The 17806-nt window shown below is 59.0% G+C and overlaps 1 protein-coding gene across 10 annotated transcripts in view; it reads right to left on the bottom strand.

Annotated features, from left to right (window-relative positions):
• Nucleotides 1–216: 216 nt before the first annotated feature.
• The window catches only part of SEC16A (SEC16 homolog A, endoplasmic reticulum export factor), a 32849-nt gene continuing 15259 nt past the window's right edge, over nt 217–17806 (bottom strand). For 3 of the 10 annotated variants that reach the window (XM_067742648.1, XM_067742647.1, XM_067742649.1), the window contains exons 8-31: nt 17207–17349; nt 16523–16584; nt 16278–16416; nt 15651–15887; nt 14460–14557; nt 13850–13931; nt 13546–13663; nt 13286–13397; nt 13040–13145; nt 12219–12359; nt 11221–11334; nt 10849–11041; nt 10122–10367; nt 9552–9634; nt 8219–8377; nt 6658–6738; nt 6412–6468; nt 6170–6281; nt 5624–5761; nt 5264–5349; nt 4411–4485; nt 3835–3894; nt 2830–2907; nt 217–1885 (exon numbers count right to left, since the gene is read on the bottom strand). In XM_067742648.1, coding sequence (XP_067598749.1) covers nt 1820–1885; nt 2830–2907; nt 3835–3894; nt 4411–4485; nt 5264–5349; nt 5624–5761; nt 6170–6281; nt 6412–6468; nt 6658–6738; nt 8219–8377; nt 9552–9634; nt 10122–10367; nt 10849–11041; nt 11221–11334; nt 12219–12359; nt 13040–13145; nt 13286–13397; nt 13546–13663; nt 13850–13931; nt 14460–14557; nt 15651–15887; nt 16278–16416; nt 16523–16584; nt 17207–17349 — 2786 coding nt within the window. In that variant the 3' untranslated portion in view covers nt 217–1819. Of the gene's footprint in view, nt 1886–2829; nt 2908–3312; nt 3895–4410; nt 4486–5263; nt 5350–5623; nt 5762–6169; nt 6282–6411; nt 6469–6657; nt 6739–8218; nt 8378–9551; nt 9635–10121; nt 10368–10848; nt 11042–11220; nt 11335–12218; nt 12360–13039; nt 13146–13285; nt 13398–13545; nt 13664–13849; nt 13932–14459; nt 14558–15650; nt 15888–16277; nt 16417–16522; nt 16585–17206; nt 17350–17806 lie in introns of those variants that run through there. The other 7 variants (XM_067742651.1, XM_067742655.1, XR_010944745.1 and 4 more) reach the window with 6 other exon arrangements.

Here is a 17806-nt window from a genome sequence, read left to right as displayed (position 1 = left end):
TCATTGTCACTGCCATCAGGATGGGTCTTCCCATCAGGCCCACCCGCCGCCGATCAGAGAGGGGCCCCTTCTTCCTGGGAGCCCCTAACGGGCGAGCCTGGCAGAAGACGGGAAGCAGTGGCCCGGGGCGCCTCTATAAGCCAATCCACAAGGGGCGGGTGAGGCCAGGGTCTCCCCACGGGCTTCCAGTCAACAAAAGGAGACATGGCGAAGGGCTTGAGAGCGCAAAATATTTTATTTAACAATGTGCACTTAGGAAAAATAGCAGCTCCCGCCTCGGAGGAAGCTTCTCGAATCAAACGTCGCTGGCGGTCAGACACAGAGGACGACGGGCAGGGCTGAGGAGGAAGCCGAGGGCGCCAGGTGGGTCTCGGCCCAGGAACCGCACCGAGCGCTGACCCTGGGACCTGGGAGACTGCCCGTCGACGAGGTCGGCCTCTCCCAAAGGGACGAATCAGTGAAACATTCTGGAAACCGTTCTGTGAGTCCTTCCTAGACGGCAGGTGGCCTAGAGCAGCCCGCGCGGACCCCACCCTCACACAAGTCCTACCCTTGGACTAAAGCCCCAACAAACCGTGTTCCCCCAGCGTTCTACAGAAATTATTTCCTAATGATTTTTTTAAATATTTAAATCTTTTCCTTAGACTGAAGAAGAAAGTGAACAGTTTTAAGAACAGTCGATGAAGCCTTAAAGCTGAGTCGACCAGGAGGAGGTCTTCCTGTGCAGGTTCACAGGCTGAGTCAGCATATTAGCCACGGAAGGTCTCGGTGCAGAAAGATCAGATTCCAGAGCTTCTGACAAGAAATTATTTTAAGCCACTTTCTTCAAGATGTTACCAACTCCTTAAATGACGCAACGGTGAGAGGAAGCCAGACAACTGGACTGCACCGTGAAGGCAGGCCAGAACACATGGCCTCAGCTGGTCCACAGGGAAAAGTCCAAACCAAACTTATCAGTCACAGTTGTGACACTGGTTTATTAACTCGGATCAGTCACGCCAGAGCACAAGGGCCCTGTGGCTCTGTCCCAGCGACGGAGCCGCCCCTCGCTGACAGCAGAGTCAGTCCCTCCGGCTGCGTGGAGGCGTCATGGTCCTAGTGAGGCCACAGGAAATTACGCAGGGCTGGACACATCTTCGCTACGGGAGATAAACACACGTCGGCAGCGAGGGCCGCGCTCGAACCCTGGCGGAACTGTTGCTAAATGAAGCCCATGTCTCCTCTGAGGCGAAGCGCCTCCCAGGCCCGACAGCGCGAGGTGGCGCTGTCTCCTCTGAGGCGAAGCGCCTCCCAGGCCCGACAGCGCGAGGTGGCGCTGTCTCCTCTGAGACGAAGCACCCCTCCAGGCCCGACAGCGCGAGGTGGCGCTGGCCGCCTCAGGACGCGCACCCCTGGCCGCGTTCCTCTCTGAGTCAAAGGTGCAGTTTCCTTCCAGCGTCTTAAAGGACCCTGGGATTACCTGGCAGTAATTCACCGTTAGGTTTTCAGAGGTGCCTTAGTTACTGAAAAGCAAAGTCCTCCCGTAGCCGAGATGCTTCCAGCTTCACTTAGTGTAACATCCTCAGATGACTGTGAATGTTGGATCCTTAAATCATGCCTTCAGGTGGAAGATCCTAGTAGGTCACAGATTCCCTCTTTTCCTCCAGCTTCCCGAAGGGGTGGAATTAATGCTGGCAACACTTCATAAATCATTTCTGAATCACTGCATCCGTCTCCACTTGGGAACAGACGGGAGTCGCAGGCAATCAGTCTGATGAGCTCTTGGTGGAATAATCGCTTCAGGGTTCCACATGCCAGTCCAGGACAGGGACCATCTAGCTCAATATGCTGGGTACTTCCTCTGGCCAATCCTTCCCATCCTTGAACTTCCCGAGGCAGCAGAGGCCTGAAACGACAAGGGACAGCACTGAGCTCCGCACGCCCGTCCCCGACGGCGGGGGGGGCGGCCCTGGGGGAAGGATCAGCAGGTCTGTGGAAGAAGCCAGAACAGACCGTTCTCTCGGCAAACAGGCATGTTCTGTTCGTTTTATTCTGTTTGCAAGCCCACGGCCACAGACCAAGTCAGCAGCACATCTTGGCATTCCCTTTAAAGGTGCCTGCGGCTTGGTTAGGGTGGTGGGGTGAGGCTGACTCCAGCAGCTGGTGTCTACAGAGCCCAGGGAGAGCGTGGTCTGGCCTGCCACCGAGGGGTGCAAGGGATGCCCAGGGGAGGCCGTGGACAGAACACAGGTGCTTCCTCTTGCTCCCACGAAAATGCCAACTGAAATGACAGTCAAGGAGCTTTTGTAAAGGCATAAACTGCAAGATGCAGGTTACAGGAGAGAAGGAAACAACTACCGAATCGTGGAATGGAGAAGCAGATGGCAGCCGGGGGTGAGAGAAAGGGGCAGGGCGCAGGAAGGCCCGCCCCCGAGGAAGCCCGAGGCCGGCGACGCGAGGCGGTGAGGGCAGGGACAGGCTGGTGTCAGGTGAGGCTTTGCATCCCGAAGGCCAAGACCTCCCCACAGACCTCTGCCCCCCAACCTGCGCTCCCCAGACTGGCGGCCAGTCCATCCTCCACAGGCCAGAGCCTGGAAGGGAGAGAAATAAAAGGAAGCATTCATGACCTTCCCGGCCTGGAGGTCACGAGCTACCAGGTGAAGGGAGGCCAAGGCCAGCATCGGGGAGGGAGTCAGGCCTGCCCCACAGCAGTGTCAGCAGGAACCGGCGGGGGCACCCCCACCCAGGGCCGTGGCAGAGCCGGAGAGGGTGAGCGGGCGAGTCAGGGTCTCGCCGGGGGAGCCCCCACCCTGCTCCCACCCGCCCCGGGGAGACAGCAGGGGCACTTACTTGTGCAAACTGAGCAGGGTTGTAGAAGGGCACCGCTGCTGCGGGAGGGCCCCCTGCAGGGGCGTGAGCACCCGGAGCCTGAGAAGCACAGAGAGCTCACCTCAACAACAGCGCACGGAGGCTTGTTTCATTTGCAAATACAGGTACTATTTCTGAGAAAGGGTTTATAATACCAATACTTTCAAGTGTGCCACAGAAGCTGGTCAAAGATACTTCTTGCAACGCTGTACTTAATTATTTAATGGTTCAAACCAAAGCAGCATGCAGAGTGCAATGCTTTAGAACCGGAGCAACACACGAGGTGGCACGGAGCTCTGAGCGGGCACTCAGCGCCGGGGGAGCCCTTAGCAGGTGCTTTGACTGCTGTAGACCTCAGGGGTCCAGCTACAAGATCCAGCGTTTTAACTCACAAGTAAAACAAGTCACGTGAAGCCTTCCTGCCAAGCCGAGGGAAGAGCTTAGTGCCCCAGTACGCAGAGAAGATGAAGTATTCCTGTATTTCCCACACAGAGCGACCCGGACAGCTGTCACTGCCTCACTCTGCCTGCCTGAACTAAACCTTCTCGTGCTTGTCAGAAAACAGAATTCTCTCTTTCAAATGAGAGCATCCTGACCCAGTGGGCTTCTGACACACACACACACACACACACACACACACACACACACACACTCTCTCTCTCTCTCTCTCTCTCTCTCTCTCTCAGGCTGTGCCTGTGGCTAGTCATTTGAAAAAACCAATTCAGAAAGAGCACTTGCACAGAACTTGTTCGTTCACTACAAGCTTCTTGGGGTCAGTTCGATTGTTGATGTGTCTGGCTATTCAACACCACCCTTTAAAAACTTCTAAAGAAAGGAACACTGCATCCTCAGGCATGTGATGGCTGGGAGGTGACAAGTAATGTCAGTGGCCAGGGGCACGATGACCGACCAGCATAGCGATCTCAAAGGAAAGACAGACAACCCCGTTCAAATCCATGTCCGGTGCACACGGCCAGCCACAGGTACCTGGTTAAAATGCTGGCTCACTTCACGTGATAACGAGCTCAGTGAACTACGGCGCGAAAGCTACAAAACAGCAAGAACACACAGACACAGACAGATACGGTAATCAACGTGCACGCCACCGCTCCGAGCCGGCAGTTCACTCCCAAGGAGCTTCGTGACGCCGTTAGGGTCAGCACGGCTCGATGGGGGAAAAGCCAGAGTTAGCCCGAAACGCCTATTTTCATGTACAGTTTTTACTGGAAACGACCCCTGGTTGCGGGGAGGGAGGTCTGCCCAGGCCTGGGCCCAAGGCGGCCAGACCTCGTGCCCCCCGAGGGGCCGAGGACAAGAGAGCCCGGCAGAGGGGCAAGCCCGGCTGCCGAGCACACACGCAGCCCTTCGCTCTAGCCAGAGCTCCCAAACAACTCTGCGGAAACAAGCGTGACCTTAAGGAATACAACACTTTTTGAGTTCTAGAAAGTTTCTAAGCTGCCCTTTTCCTACCCATTAACTGCGTTTTAAAGAAGCCATCTGGACAATAAAACGAGCTTCCTCAGCCCAGACCTTCAGCAGATGCGCTCATCGGGCGCCGTTTACCTCTCCTCCCTGGGAACCGTCCGCTCCGGAGGGTGGGCGTTCAGGTCCAGGGAGCGTCGCCGCAGAACTGAGCACCTGCCGGGACAGCAGGGAGGCCAGCTACTGCAAAGCCCGTGCATCAGAGGCACCCACCGAGGCAGGACCACCCAGGACGGCCCGCTCTACCCCACGGGGCGCTCCCGCTGAGGGGTCGTGAAAGGGTGCCGCGAGGACCTGCTATTCCAACACCCACAGCGCATCCTTACTGAGCGCCTGCCGTGAGCCCCACCGCGGCCCTGCGATCTGCGCGCTCGTCGGCCCATCCACAGGGCAGGACGCTGAGGCTCAGAGGCGCTGAGGGACCCCCACCTTTAAAAAGCTAATTACTGGGGCTTCCCTGGTGGCGCAGTGGTTGAGAGTCCACCTGCCGATGCAGGGGACACGGGTTCGTGCCCCAGTCTGGGAAGATCCCACATGCCGTGGAGCAGCTGGGCCCCGTGAGCCATGGCCGCTGAGCCTGCACGTCCGGAGCCTGTGCTCCACAACGGGAGAGGCCACAGCAGTGAGAGGCCCGCGTACCGCAAAAAAAAAAAAAAGCTAATTACTGGAGAAGACAGGGCTGAAATCCACGTCCAACCAACCTCAGAGACCAAACTCTGAACGACTGCGTTGCACATACACATTATAATCATTCAAAAAAACCTCTTCACTGTAAAAAGTTCAGCAAGACAAAATGACGAGGTAATGCGCGTGTGGCCCACACCGTAAGCTCTGTGTACACGAGACTCTGGAGAAGGTCAGGGCCGCCTCGGGTCGGGGCAGGAGGCGAATTCCCACTGCCCGGCCCCCCGCCCGGGCCCACGGCACTGCTCACCTTGGGCTCCGAGGCAGGCTCTGGCCCCCCCGTCGGTGCCTGCCCTTCCCTGCCAGCCCCCTCGGCGGCCAGTGCTTCCTCTTCATCTGTGAAGGGGACAGTGGGGGAGGTGGTCACTCGTCCCCCCCACCCCACCCCCCGTCGCTGGGGCCCAAAGGGAACAGCCCCAGGGGAGAGCTGCACCCAGGTCCTCAGGCAGGCCAAGGGAAACAAGCCCGCAGACAAGCACAGGGGAACCGCGGGCGCTCTGCGTGTGGGTGAGCAGTTATTTCTTCTTAAAAGAGGATTAAGGCCAGAGGCTCTCAGAAAGAGGCCAAAGGTCGGAAGCTGCACACAGACAGCTGCTCCCGTGCTGCCTACCTGGGTCTGGTCTGAACAGGTGTGTGGGAATTGGGAGCGGGGCCAGTGGCGCAAAGAAGTCCGCGGGAGCAAGGGCAGGCTCGCTCCGCTGGGGGCCCCCCGGGTTCAAGACGTCCACGTAGCGCGCTCGGGCTCGGGCTGCCACGGGGAGAGGGAGCGAGGTCACCCCGCCGTCCTCCTGGGGTCCGGAGAGCACCACGCCAGGCTTCCGCTCCCGGGGGCGGCCTGGCCCGGAAGGGGGCCCCTCCTGGGGCACACTTGCTTGGCTTCTGCCCGGGCGAGGGGTCCCACTTCACACCACGGCACGGCCGATCGCATCCGCTCCGCCCTGAGCTCCCCAGTGATACGACGGTCCGCCCAGGAACGCTGAACTCTCTAGAGAGCTGGCCCCCACGCCCCGGGGACTCATCCTCAGAAAACCAGTCCTTCTCCTGGTGGGAAACTAACTACCACCTTGCGGGCACGTTATCATCGCTGAACTCTGGCCCGCCTGTAGGACAAACAAATTACCCAAGTGAACTCTGATTTCTGGTTGGCCGTCGTTACCTGCTTTTCTAGAATACATGTTCACAGCGGGTCTGGGGGGCCCTCCAGGGCCAGGGTGGGCAGCTTGCAGAGCCTTGGGAAGGGATGTTGGAGGTGGGGGCGGAGCCTTCTTCTGCGGAGGGAAAGACCAGTGCGGGGTCTGCGCGCTGACCCGGAGCCCACGGAGACCCCTGCAGACGGAGGCCCCTGCCCAGGGCGGGGCTCCCCACCCGGCCACAGCGAGCGCCTGGATCCCGGCTCACCTCCTCCTCTGGCTCGTTCGTGTCCACCCAGCGGTTCTTCTTTTCATCCCAGACGATCTGCCACGATTGTGAAAGGTAAAAAGAAAACTCAGTAGCAAAAGCTGGACAGAATCAGAAATCAGAACCTGACTGCTTCCGAGGCGCCGGCTCAGGTCCGCTCCGGAGCCGTCACTCCACGCAGACAGGCAGGCGGATGCGCCGCTGCGGGACCCACTGGCCCCCCCGGGCCCACCCGGCAGGACGCACCGATTTGTTCTTGTCGTCTGGCAAGTAAGCTTCTGTCCTCTTCTTCACAGGCAGCCAACGAGAGAACCAGGAGTCGCTGCTCTGGACATAAAAACCACCAGGACAACCCTGAGGGCCTGGCGCTGAGCGCAAGGAGCCCAACACACAAGGGCCAACCAAGCCTGTGTGGCCCACGCGCGCCTGGAGGCGGTTAAGCCGCGGAGACAGGAAGCAGGTGTGGGCCGGGCGGCAGCGAGCCTGGGGGGCAGGGCTTCAGTCTGGGAAGATGAGAAAGTCCCGGGACGGGTGCACGACAGTGTGCTTGAGGCCCCAGAGCCAGGCACTTAAATCAGTGAAAGTGGTAAGTTTTCTGTACACTTTACCACACTTAAAAAAAATTACAACAACAGCTCGCCTCTTGGAGCGTTTCACGTCTGAATGCCAACAAATGAGCGGCCTGAGACATCCCCCCGCAGGGGTGGCGACGGCTGGGGAGTCCGCGTGGGCTCTATGAAGAGGCCCTCGTGCTCGGAGGCTGGCAGAGATTAGGCTTCAGGGACATTGACTTTATTCTTCATACGCTGCCCTTGACGTCTACCACAAAAGGCAGCAGCAACTCCACACCCCCTCACCCGCTTCTCTGAATCTGCGGCAGAGCGGACGGCCCCGTGCTGGGCGGGGAGCAGCCCCCTGCACGTCACACCCCGTCTGAAGGTCCTGCTCTACCTCACGGCCCGCGCATGTTTTGAATCACACTTGTGTTTACCTAAGACAGTAGCCGTTAAAAGCCACCCACAGGCTGGAGGAGGTGTGCACACACGCACATCCGGCAGGACCTGCGTCCACAACATGCAACAACGCCTGCCGACCTCTGAGGACCCCACGAAGGACGGGAGGAGACCTGAGCCAGCCCCACACATTTGAGGACGTGGAGGGGGAAGAAGCACACGAACCCACAGCCAAGTGTCACTAAGCCCAGCACAATGGCCAACAACGCAGCCCCCGGGGTGAGGACGGGGCCGCTGGAAGGGGTGCCTGGTAACCCACTGAGGAGGACGGGCTGGCAGGACGATCTAGAGCCACACACACAGCTGTCCTGTGACCTCGGGCTACACCCAAGAGGAACAAGCGCATCTGCCACCAAAAGACACAGACGAGAGCGCTCGTGGGCTTTATCCCCAATAACCCCGAACGCCCTGCGCTGGGAGAAAGGACACGTACAACCGCGCGTGCGCTCACGAGCGACCTCACTACACAATGCCAAGGAGGCACCTCCTCCGCGGGAATTTCGGGAAGAGCCGAAGCCAAGCAGTGGTGACGGGGGTCGGGCAGAGCCCACCCCCTGGGGAGCGTGTGGACGGGCCCTGGACCCATGGGCGTCCAGGAGGCAGGCCCGGCTCCAGCTCTGAGCTGGCGGGCTTACACATGGACACGGACACACAAACACTCGCGCTTCACCACACGCTCACTGCCCCTCTGGCTTGATTTAAACAGAAACACATTCCTTCTCGCCTCAGCGTGAGGACAGGGGAGGAGCCCCGGCCCCGCCCCCGGCCCCGCCCAGCTGGGGGCTGGGAGTCACCTTCTTAGGCTCCTTGGTCTCTTTCCTGGCTGCCTGGACAGGTCTCTTCACGTCGGGCGTGGGCGTCAGTGGCGGAGGCGGAGGCGGCTGCAGGGCCCCTGAGCCAGCGCTCCCCCAGCCCGGAGGTGACTCGGAGCCCTGGGACGTCCTTGAGGAGCCCTGTCCCAAGGTAACACGAAGCAGGCTCACCAGGGGCACCTCCCCAGGAGCTCCTAAGACTCCACGAGAGGCTACGCCACTACGGTGAGCAGAGCCAGGCACGGAGGGGCTGGGGAGAGCGGCCCCCCCGCTTCCCCAGGGCCGACTGGACTCAAGGGCAACGTCTTCTAGGAGCATCACGGCGCTCACGATGCGGATTCGGGAATTCTATGGGGTTGCTGGGCCGGAGAAGATGGGATACGTGTGTGCACCGAGGAGAAGACTGGTTAGAGGGGGTGGCAGTGGGCATTTTAAAAGACAGAAGCGGGCTTCCCTGGTGGCGCAGTGGTTGAGAGTCTGCCTGCCGATGCAGGGGACGCGGGTTCGTGCCCCGGTCCAGGAAGATCCCACGTGCTGCGGAGCGGCTGGGCCTGTGAGCCATGGCCGCTGAGCCTGCGCGTCCGGAGCCTGTGCTCCGCAACGGGAGAGGCCACAACAGTGAGAGGCCCACGTACCGCAAAAATAAAAAATAAAAAAATAAAAGATAGAAGCATTTAAAAAAATATTTATCCCTTGGTTGAGACTGTTTTCAATACAGTTAACTCTCATTTTTACTTTCACAGGGACAGAATATTTTAACGGTGGAACACGTAAGGAGAGTTTAGACTACAGCAATTGCCTGCTGATGGGATGCCCAAAAAGAGCAGGGTATCTGTAAAGAAGCTTCCAGAATGCAGTTTACATAAAAGCGTTTATCCTCCCACCCCCCATCACTGGGATTACAGCACACCAAGGTGGTATTTATATCAAGCATGTCTGATAAAATGAATCTTGGTTTTAAAAACACCACTGAAAATTTTACAAATCCTATTGTAGAAAGAGATGCAGAAATCAGGGAAGTTTTTCCATTTTAGAAAAGTTAAAATCGACAAGGCAGTTTCATTGTAGATGAGCATTTCTTCTCCTTAAAATACCTATCTTTACACTATTAAATTATCTTTTCCCCATTAATGTTTTCATCAGCTCTTCACATTTTAAGGATTCAAGTTTTCTCTTTAAGAAACGATTCAAAAGATAATCTGATAATTTTAAGTATTATCTTTCTACTTACAACTTAAGAACAAAGAGTTTGAATACTTATTCAGTGGAGTTCATGAAAAATAGCTTAAAAAACAAAAAAGAAGTGGGAAAGTACCACATTAGCAAATTTTCCACCAAAATCCTCTTCTCCTAGCTCCGACAGCGCGTTTCTGCCGGGTGCCTCTTGTGGCATCATTCCTGTCAAGGGAAACGAGAGCTCCTGTGACGGCGGCATCACCAAGCCCACAGCAGAGGGAGCAGGCGCGGCCAAGAGACGCTGCTGGAGACACGCGCAGCCCCTCCTACCACGCCTCCCGATGTGGGCTTCAAGAATGGAATGTGCCGAAATATGTGAAAATAGTTTCTCTTTTCAAGCCAGGCCGTGCAAGTAGACAGATGGTCAGGGACAAGACCGCCCTCCAGAAGGAGGGTCACGGCCTCCCCAGTGCCTTTACAAAGGCTGCAGGCGGGCGCCCCCCGGCCACGCCCTGGACACCCACTCCCACCTCACATCCCAACAAAAGGTCAAGTCACCCATCTTCAATCAGCTTCTAGAACTTTCGGCACACACTAAGGAACGTGCCTTGCTCCAAGTGTGAACGACTTAAGTCTCTCCTACCAGTTAGCCCCTTCAACGCCAAAGCCAAGTTCGCTCTGGTCTCCAGACGGCACCTCGCAGACCCACCTGCGTCCTGGCTCCTGGCCTCCGGGAGCAGATGTTCAGTCTCTTGGAGAGATGGTGCGCCAGATGGCAGGCCAGGCCCTGGGTACGGAGCCACAGGATCAGGCCCAGAGGGCTCTGGAAGGCCAAGTGCAGCCCCTGGGGGTCCACAGCCAGGCCCCAGCTCGCCAGGGCCCATGGGTGGTGGCACTGGGCACATCAGCACCCTGGCGGGGAAGGCCGGCTGACCGTCGGGGAGCGTCAGTGGAGCTGCGGGGAGACGGCGGACAAGAGAAAGCCTGAGGTTACGTGCTCACTCCAGTGACTTCTGCAGGGCATGTTTCCTTCATCGAGGGCCAAGGAACCAACCGTCCAAGCACAAAGGCTGAAGCTGCCGGGCTGTCACTGGTTTAGGGAAGCGGGACACACATTTTTCAGGGCCGAGGGGAGGACCTCACTCAGCACAGCACGGGGCGTGGGCTCTAAGCCACAGCACGACCCCGACACAGCCCAGCGAGCGGCCGCCTGGCCCAGGGCCGGCTCTGCCTTCACTGAGTCCCCTCGCACCTCCTGCACCCCCCGCCCACTCAGCCAGACCTTTAAGGCCGCGAGACCAGTGGGCTCACACCAAGGGAGGGAGGGACAGAGAGAAAGCAGAGGGCCGAGGTGGGGACAGATGGCCCGACCCTCTGGGCACCAAGACAGGGACGCTCCACGTTCAGAACAGGGGCCCAGGGCGGCGCGGGCTCACCTGAGGGCAGCAGCCGCACGTCCTGGCCCAAGTGGTCAGCGCTGGGCACTGGCGGCACCAGCAGCGCGTTCTCGGTGCCCAGGCCTGCCGGCTGCACGGGTGCTGGGCCGTCACACGGCCCCACCTCGGAGCGTGGCGAGCTGGGACAGCGTGGGGGGAAGGCTCTGTCCAGGCTCCAGGCCGCGGTGCCCTCCTGAGGGAGAAGGACCTCAGGGTCTCCATGCCGGCCGCCGACCGCGCGGACCCGCCATGGCCCAGGTGCACCGTCCCCCCCGCCGGGCACCGGGCGCCGCTGAGCTGAGCTGCTCACACCCGCCACCTTCCGCGTGAACACGGCTCCCCGTCGGGCCCCACGACCGGAGCCCAGCGCACCTTCACCTGCTTCTCCATGAGCTGCAGCTGGACCAGCCAGGCAGGCTCCGCAGCGGCCTCCTCCTCCGGCTTCTCCTTCAGCTGAGGGTCGAAGAGGCGCAGCTGGGAGGCGACCTGGAAACACAGGCAGATGAAGACCCTGTTCCCACAGGTGATAGCGGCCAAACCGTGCCTTCGAAACCCACTGGGACGTGGAGCAAGCGCGCCTGCAACGTCAGAGGCGCAGCCCTCGTCCGCTGCGGGGACCTTCCTGAGGCGGGCTCACGCGGCCCGTCCCTGACCGCCTGGAGCGCGAGCACCCACCGCGCCAGCCCGCCGAGCCAACGGCACGGAGCCCGCGGCATCCGGACCCGCGGTAGCTGAGCCCACCTCTGCTCAGCTCCACTCACTGAGATGCCAACCGCCCTGGCAATGCTCACGCTCTGGGGGGCAGCAGGCGGGCACGGGCCCAACACGCCTGACCTCACGTTAACTGCTGAAGCTGCCAGCTGGAAACAGGTTCTTGAATTACCCTGTTTCTGCAGGTGTCCCGAAGTTCCCGTAATAAAAACATTTTTGGTATCACATGGACAGATTCCAAAAACGAAGCTCCAGGAGGAGAGGAACACACTGACGCGGCGCCCCTTGTCCGGGCGCAGGTGGGAGGGTGGTCATGCGGTCTCCGTCTTCCGGAGCGAGAGCCTGGGGCCGCGGGGCCGCAGCCGGGACCCACCCCAGGCTGCGGCTCCCAGAACCTCACAGCGCTAAGCGCGAGGTGAGGATGCCTCGAGACACGAGCCTCCTGCAGGCAGGGTCCTTCTCACACCCAGCCTTACCTCCAAGTCTCTGCACGGGATGCCCCAAGGGCTCCTGTGCTGCACTGCAAAACACCAACTATGCCCGAGAACATGCAGGATCTTAACTGGGCCGAGCAGGCAGTCCCGCACACCCTCTGGTCATGAGCACCCCACGTGGCCCCACGTGGCGCACGGGCACGGCGACGTCGAGGAAGACGTTACCTGAACCAGCTGGCGGAGAAGCACTGAGGAGTGTCCGCGGGGCTGCGCTAGGACGCTCTTGGCGATCACCTCGCAGTAGTGGAAGGCCTGCGTGGCGAGCCCCATCTCAGCCAGGCGGCAGCAGTAGATGAACTTAAACACCTGGACAGACAGACGGCGAGCTGAGCGGTGCCGCATGCCCCCACTGGTCCCCAGCGGCACCTGTGCCCTCCCGCGGGCTGGCGCTGCCCTGCACGGTCGCGTCCCTCCTGTGCGCCCCCAGTGCCCGCCCACGGCAGAGCCGGGCCCGTTCCCTGAGCTGCTTTACATCAGGGGAAACAACTAAGCTTCTGAGAAACTCACTTTCTCTCTTCAACACCCTTAACAGAGCCGTCAGGGCTCTCGGCCACCGAGTGACCACGGAGTGACCACGAGGTGCCGCCATGCGCACGCGCCCCGCGATGACCGCCTCTCGGGAGCCGCCAGCGCAGTCACCCTGCTCTGTTGGCACTGACGCTCTGCCCCGTTTCAGACACACACGCACAGTCCTGGTCAGATACCACCCTCCCGAAACATGGTCCACAGCTGATAGAAAAGTACTTGAAACCAAACACTAAAAGCTTTTAATACATAAAACATTAAGAACCAAAATGCTAACAAAATTCTCAATTCGGCAAACTTTAATTCTCGAACATTACAGATCAAACATCTCCAAAAACACTTCATTGTTCTTTACGTTTTTTGAATAAAACCCCCGAACGACTGTGGTCTTGTCAGCACCCACTCCGCCAGCCCTGCCCCCCCACCCCCCGTCGGAGCTGGAGCCGTGGGGCCCCACCCACCTGGAAGCTGGGGAAGGAGCAGGGCTGCGCCCCCAGGGACTGCGCGTACTCATAGGCTTCTGTCCTCTGAATAGCTTCGTTGGTCGCGAACTTTAAAAATGGCAAACTGTGGAGGACATGAGCGGCCATCACCTTTGAGCAGGTCACCGCAGGGCCAGCGCTCCGCGCGCCAGTCTGGGTTAGCCAAGGGAGGGGCTTTTCCTTTCTAAGGGAAGCGGATGCCACTATACTGACGCAATTCCTCACCTGTGGTTTGATCCAATTAAGACAAGTTTCGTGGTTTTCTTGGTATAAACCCCAAATCCAACCTGGGCCACGAGGTAGCAGAAGTGTGCGGCGTCAAGGAGCCCTCTCGAGGCTGAAGGGACAGAAAGCAGGCGGGCCTCGGCCACAGGCCCCCCGGAGATCGGAGCGCTCAGAGACACCCCAGACGGAGGGACGGTCTCGGGCTCCCGAGCATCTGACAGCAGCCCCAGGCCCGCCTTCTACGTCGGCGTCTGACCTACCCAGAGTGTCCCCCATTGTGGCCATCGCCCGGGCTTCCACGTCCACGTTGTTGTTCAGGTTGGACAAAACCATGGCCAGGTGCGGCCGCCAGTCTCCCCACTTCTCATCTCCACAACACTGAAACCAGAGACAAGCAGAAAACCCTCATCCTTGGAACACACTGCCAGCTCAACTCTGCAGTGCTCAAACTCCAGGAGCAGGATGGAAACGCTAGCCTCGCGCCTGGGAGGCGAGCCCTCCTGGGAGCGGGCTCTGAACAGATGACTGAGCTGCGGAGGCTGCCGTGAGGACCCCCATACTGACCGTGGACGCGGCTGGCATCCGCCCGGACATCAGCTGGTAGACCGTCTGCAGAGGGTCGTTGATCGGAAGGCTGTTGGCGAACCTGGGCAGACGTGAACAGAGAAAGCCCTAACTCAGCCTGGTTCAGTAAACAGGACACGAAAAACTAGTCTGGTCTCATCTCAGACGCTTTGGTGACTGGCTTGATGCTTGACCTGGGCCAAGTGTACACACTGCAATGTCTTTAAAAGGCTGTAAAGGATGCAGACGATGGAGTTCACTGAGATTTTTTGGGGGGGGGGGGGGGCGGGTCACACTGCGCGGCATGCGGGGTCTTAGTTCCCGGACCAGGGACTGAACCAGGGCCCCTGGCAGTGGAAGCGCACAGTCCTGAACACTGGACTGCCAGGGAACTCCCTGCTGAGATTTTATAGAATTAAAAAGCCTGAAATTAACAAAAAAAAAGTAACTCCTTTAGCAACGCAACCCGAGGAAGAGGGCCCAGCACGCCCACAGCAGTGGGTGGCAGACGGGACTCCCCAGCTTCCTCTGGCAAGAGTATGGGGACCGGGGGCTTCCCACAGCTGACGAGGCCCGGACCCCCGCCTGCAGGCACGCCCGGACTCCTCACCTGGTCATGACTCTGGCGTGCGTCCGGCTGTCCATCTTGCTGGCAAGTAACAGGGCGTGACCCCACAAGCCGTTCTTCATCGCCGACTCCAGAGCATCCTGCAAAGCAGCGAGAGGCTCCCTGAACCCCGAGAACAGCGGGAGCGACGGGACGTGTGTCGTCACACGCGGTCACGGAGGAGGAGAGGGCTCGGCTGCACGTGAAAAAGCAAGCGGATCAAAGGCTCCAACACACACGCTCCCAGTTCAAAAACGAAGAGCGGGCGAGTTTCACCGTTTTCCTGTACCCGCAGAGTCCCTGCGGGAGGGGGTCTCCGCGTAGGAACCCCGCTTTCATCACCAGCACAGGACGAGCACACCGTCAGAACCAGGGACGACGGAGAAGTAGCACGGCCTTCTCCCACCTGTCATCTCCGCCATGAGAAAGGCCGGGGGACGTGAACTCCCCAGGCCCCGAGTGACCCCTGGGCCCTGAGGGCCTGTGCTCAGCACCAACAGGGCCTTGATTACTTCAGCCTCCCTGTATCCAAAGTGATCTGGGCCACAACTTAGAAAACTTGTGACCAGGAAGCAGAAACGTTGCAACAGAGAAACGGTAATTAAATGTAACAGATCAGAAGATTTCAACTAGCTGTAAAACGGCCACATTAAGACCATTTACTCACCAAACATGCGTCTTCTGAGTCTATCGTGACATAAGAGTGCCAAGAACTCCGGGCCCGCCAGACCCCCGCTGCCAGAGCCCAGCAGGCGCTCCAACTGTGCCCCCCCCCGCGCCCGCTGCACCACCAGGTGCCCCACAGAGCAAAACCGGGGCGTGTCCCCAAGGCGCTCCCCACCTGGGCCTGGGCTGTGCCCAGCACCCACTCGCGGTGGCGCGGTGAGCTCACCCCAACTGCGTGAGAACGCGCTGCCTCTGTGTCGCACACGTGTTTACCCCGAGACACGCTACACACGGCAGGGGTGCAGCCTGAGCTCAGTCTACGCGTCTGTCAGATGACTAAAAACGGAACCTGCACGTCTGACACCAGCAGCGCTGGAGAAGCCACTATTCGCACCTTCAGAGACACGACACACGAGGTGCCAGACAGTCTTTGCAGAACAAGACCCTGGCAGCGCGTTCCACTCTAGACGCTGGCGCCCCGGGAGCAGGCCCTGCCCCCCGCCCCGCGCCCGAGCTCGGGCCGCTCACCTTCTTCCGGCCGTAGAGCAGCAGCTCTCGGAACCGCTCCGTGTCCTTCTCAAGGGTGGTGGCGGCCTGACTGTCAGTGAGAAACGAGAGCTGGGCCTCCCCGGACTCCTCCTCCACCTGCTCCGCAGGCTCATGAGTGAAATCGATCAGGTTGGCCTCACTGGGCGACTTCCCAGGAAGCCACACGGTTCGGTGGTCTCGTAACAAGAGTTCCGCGATGTCCGTGCCCACCACGGTCTGCGAGGGGCAGCAGGGGCAGGAAGGGAGACAGGCTTAACCACAAGCAGCACCCTCCTGCGGGAGTGACGGGACCCCGGTCCTGGTCGGGGGAGGCCCACGAAGGGCCTTCGCGGGCGAGCGACTTCGACTGCCTCAGCCGGGAGCGAGGCGGGCAGGCCGCATGCACCGGACGGGCCGATGACCGGGAGCCCAAACCGCCCTTCACCCCAAACCACGCACCCCGCTTGGCTGCCGCGTCCCCAAATCACCGCCGAGACACCCGTCCTGGGGGAGCCCCTGGACGGTGCAGCCTGGCGCAGAAATCCCGCCTAACCCTCCTCGGGGGTGCTGAGGACTCCCGGGACTAGAGGCCCACGAGAAGAGCGGTTCAAGGAAGGAGACACGTACCCCGTTCTGTCTGCATAACAGAACAATAAAGCTCCAAAGAAGACTTGCGGACTCTTTGTCAATTAAATTTTCATTCTGTAAACATTTTGCAGCTTTGCTCTGTGCAAAATTAATAACATCCACTTTATGGGTGTCATCTCTGCAAAAAGAACACACACTCGGTGAACAGCAGCCACTGCACCTGCGAGGCCGTGCTCGGCACCGCCGGCGGAGAGGCACCGCGGACGCGATCGTGGGGCACGTACTTGCCAAGAGGCCCCGGGAACGCCCGCATCTCCTCCTGCTCTGGCGTGTGTTGCAGCAAGGTCTGAGGTGGGGACAGAGAGAGAGCTGTTCACGGGGGCAGGCAGGTCAACGCCCGGCCTGGCTCCATCGGCAGACAGAGGAACGGACGCCATCCTCAGGACGGCCTGTCCCTCCAAGTGGGGAGGCAAAGCCTCCCTCACGGAGTATGGGCAACTTGTTCCACAACAGTGACTTTCAAACTCTGTTTAAGCAGTGAGACCCACCCCCCAGACTCTGAGGCAGGGCCTGGATGCACGTGATGGAAGAGGCCTGCCAGGGCACGGAGCAGGGCGCCCCGCACCAGCCCCCCGAGATCGTGAGGCACCTCTGCCCGCTCTCCAGAATCAGCAGTAAAATGAGTACGGACAGGGTCCTCACCCCAAAGTCAGGAATTCACGTAAAGACAGAAAAGGAACATACAATAAAACCAAGTCTAACACGACACCCAGCGCAGACTCTGAAAATGCTGAGTCCGGGAGGGAAAGATGACCAAGCAGAACTGAAACGACCGACAAACTGAGGATTCGCGGAAGTAAACATTCCCAAGCCTGTGTCTTCAGACAACAGCACACGAGCTGAAGGTGACAAACTGCAGAGCACGTGCAACCTGGAAGGCGACGCGCAGCTTCTCCCCGTGGAATTACCTCCATGCTGTGAATTTCAACCAACGCAGGCTGTCCTTCTGAAGGCAGATTTGGAATCACTTTGATGAGCTGACCCCCAGGACCGAACCTGGCACAGGTGTGCGGCCCAGAGAATTTCTCAGGAGAAGCTGGTCTCGATGGAGCTACATTTAAATAAAATGAGAAAGAAACAACCCGTAGGTCACTTTTTAATGCTTCTGAACTAAATCAACAGCTGAGATTTTCTAGATGCCCATGCAGCTGGAATCACAGATCATCAAGATGAACTGACTTTCAACTGTAGTTAGTAATTGTTAAATATCCTATTAAAAAATAGAACTTAAACACATGCCAGAAAAACATCCTAAGCGTTAAAGTGAGAACACTCTCCTCTAAGCTGAGGACGCTCCTTTAAAAGCCGCCAGGAGGCACTGCTCACAGAAAGCAGCGCTCGTGCTTCCTGCTGCTCAGGTGGCCCCTCAGCCCCTGCGCCCTGAGCGCTCTTCACAGCCTCACCCTCAGACCACGAGCATCGGAGGGAGCGGCAAGGAAAACGACCAAGAGTGAAACACCTCAAGCCAAACAGGAGGTGAAATTTTTAATCAAATAACGCTTTAAGAA

The sequence above is a fragment of the Pseudorca crassidens genome, chromosome 7, assembly GCF_039906515.1.
Source record: "Pseudorca crassidens isolate mPseCra1 chromosome 7, mPseCra1.hap1, whole genome shotgun sequence".
Taxonomy (NCBI): domain Eukaryota; kingdom Metazoa; phylum Chordata; class Mammalia; order Artiodactyla; family Delphinidae; genus Pseudorca; species Pseudorca crassidens.
This window is presented reverse-complemented; position numbering and strand designations above follow the sequence as displayed.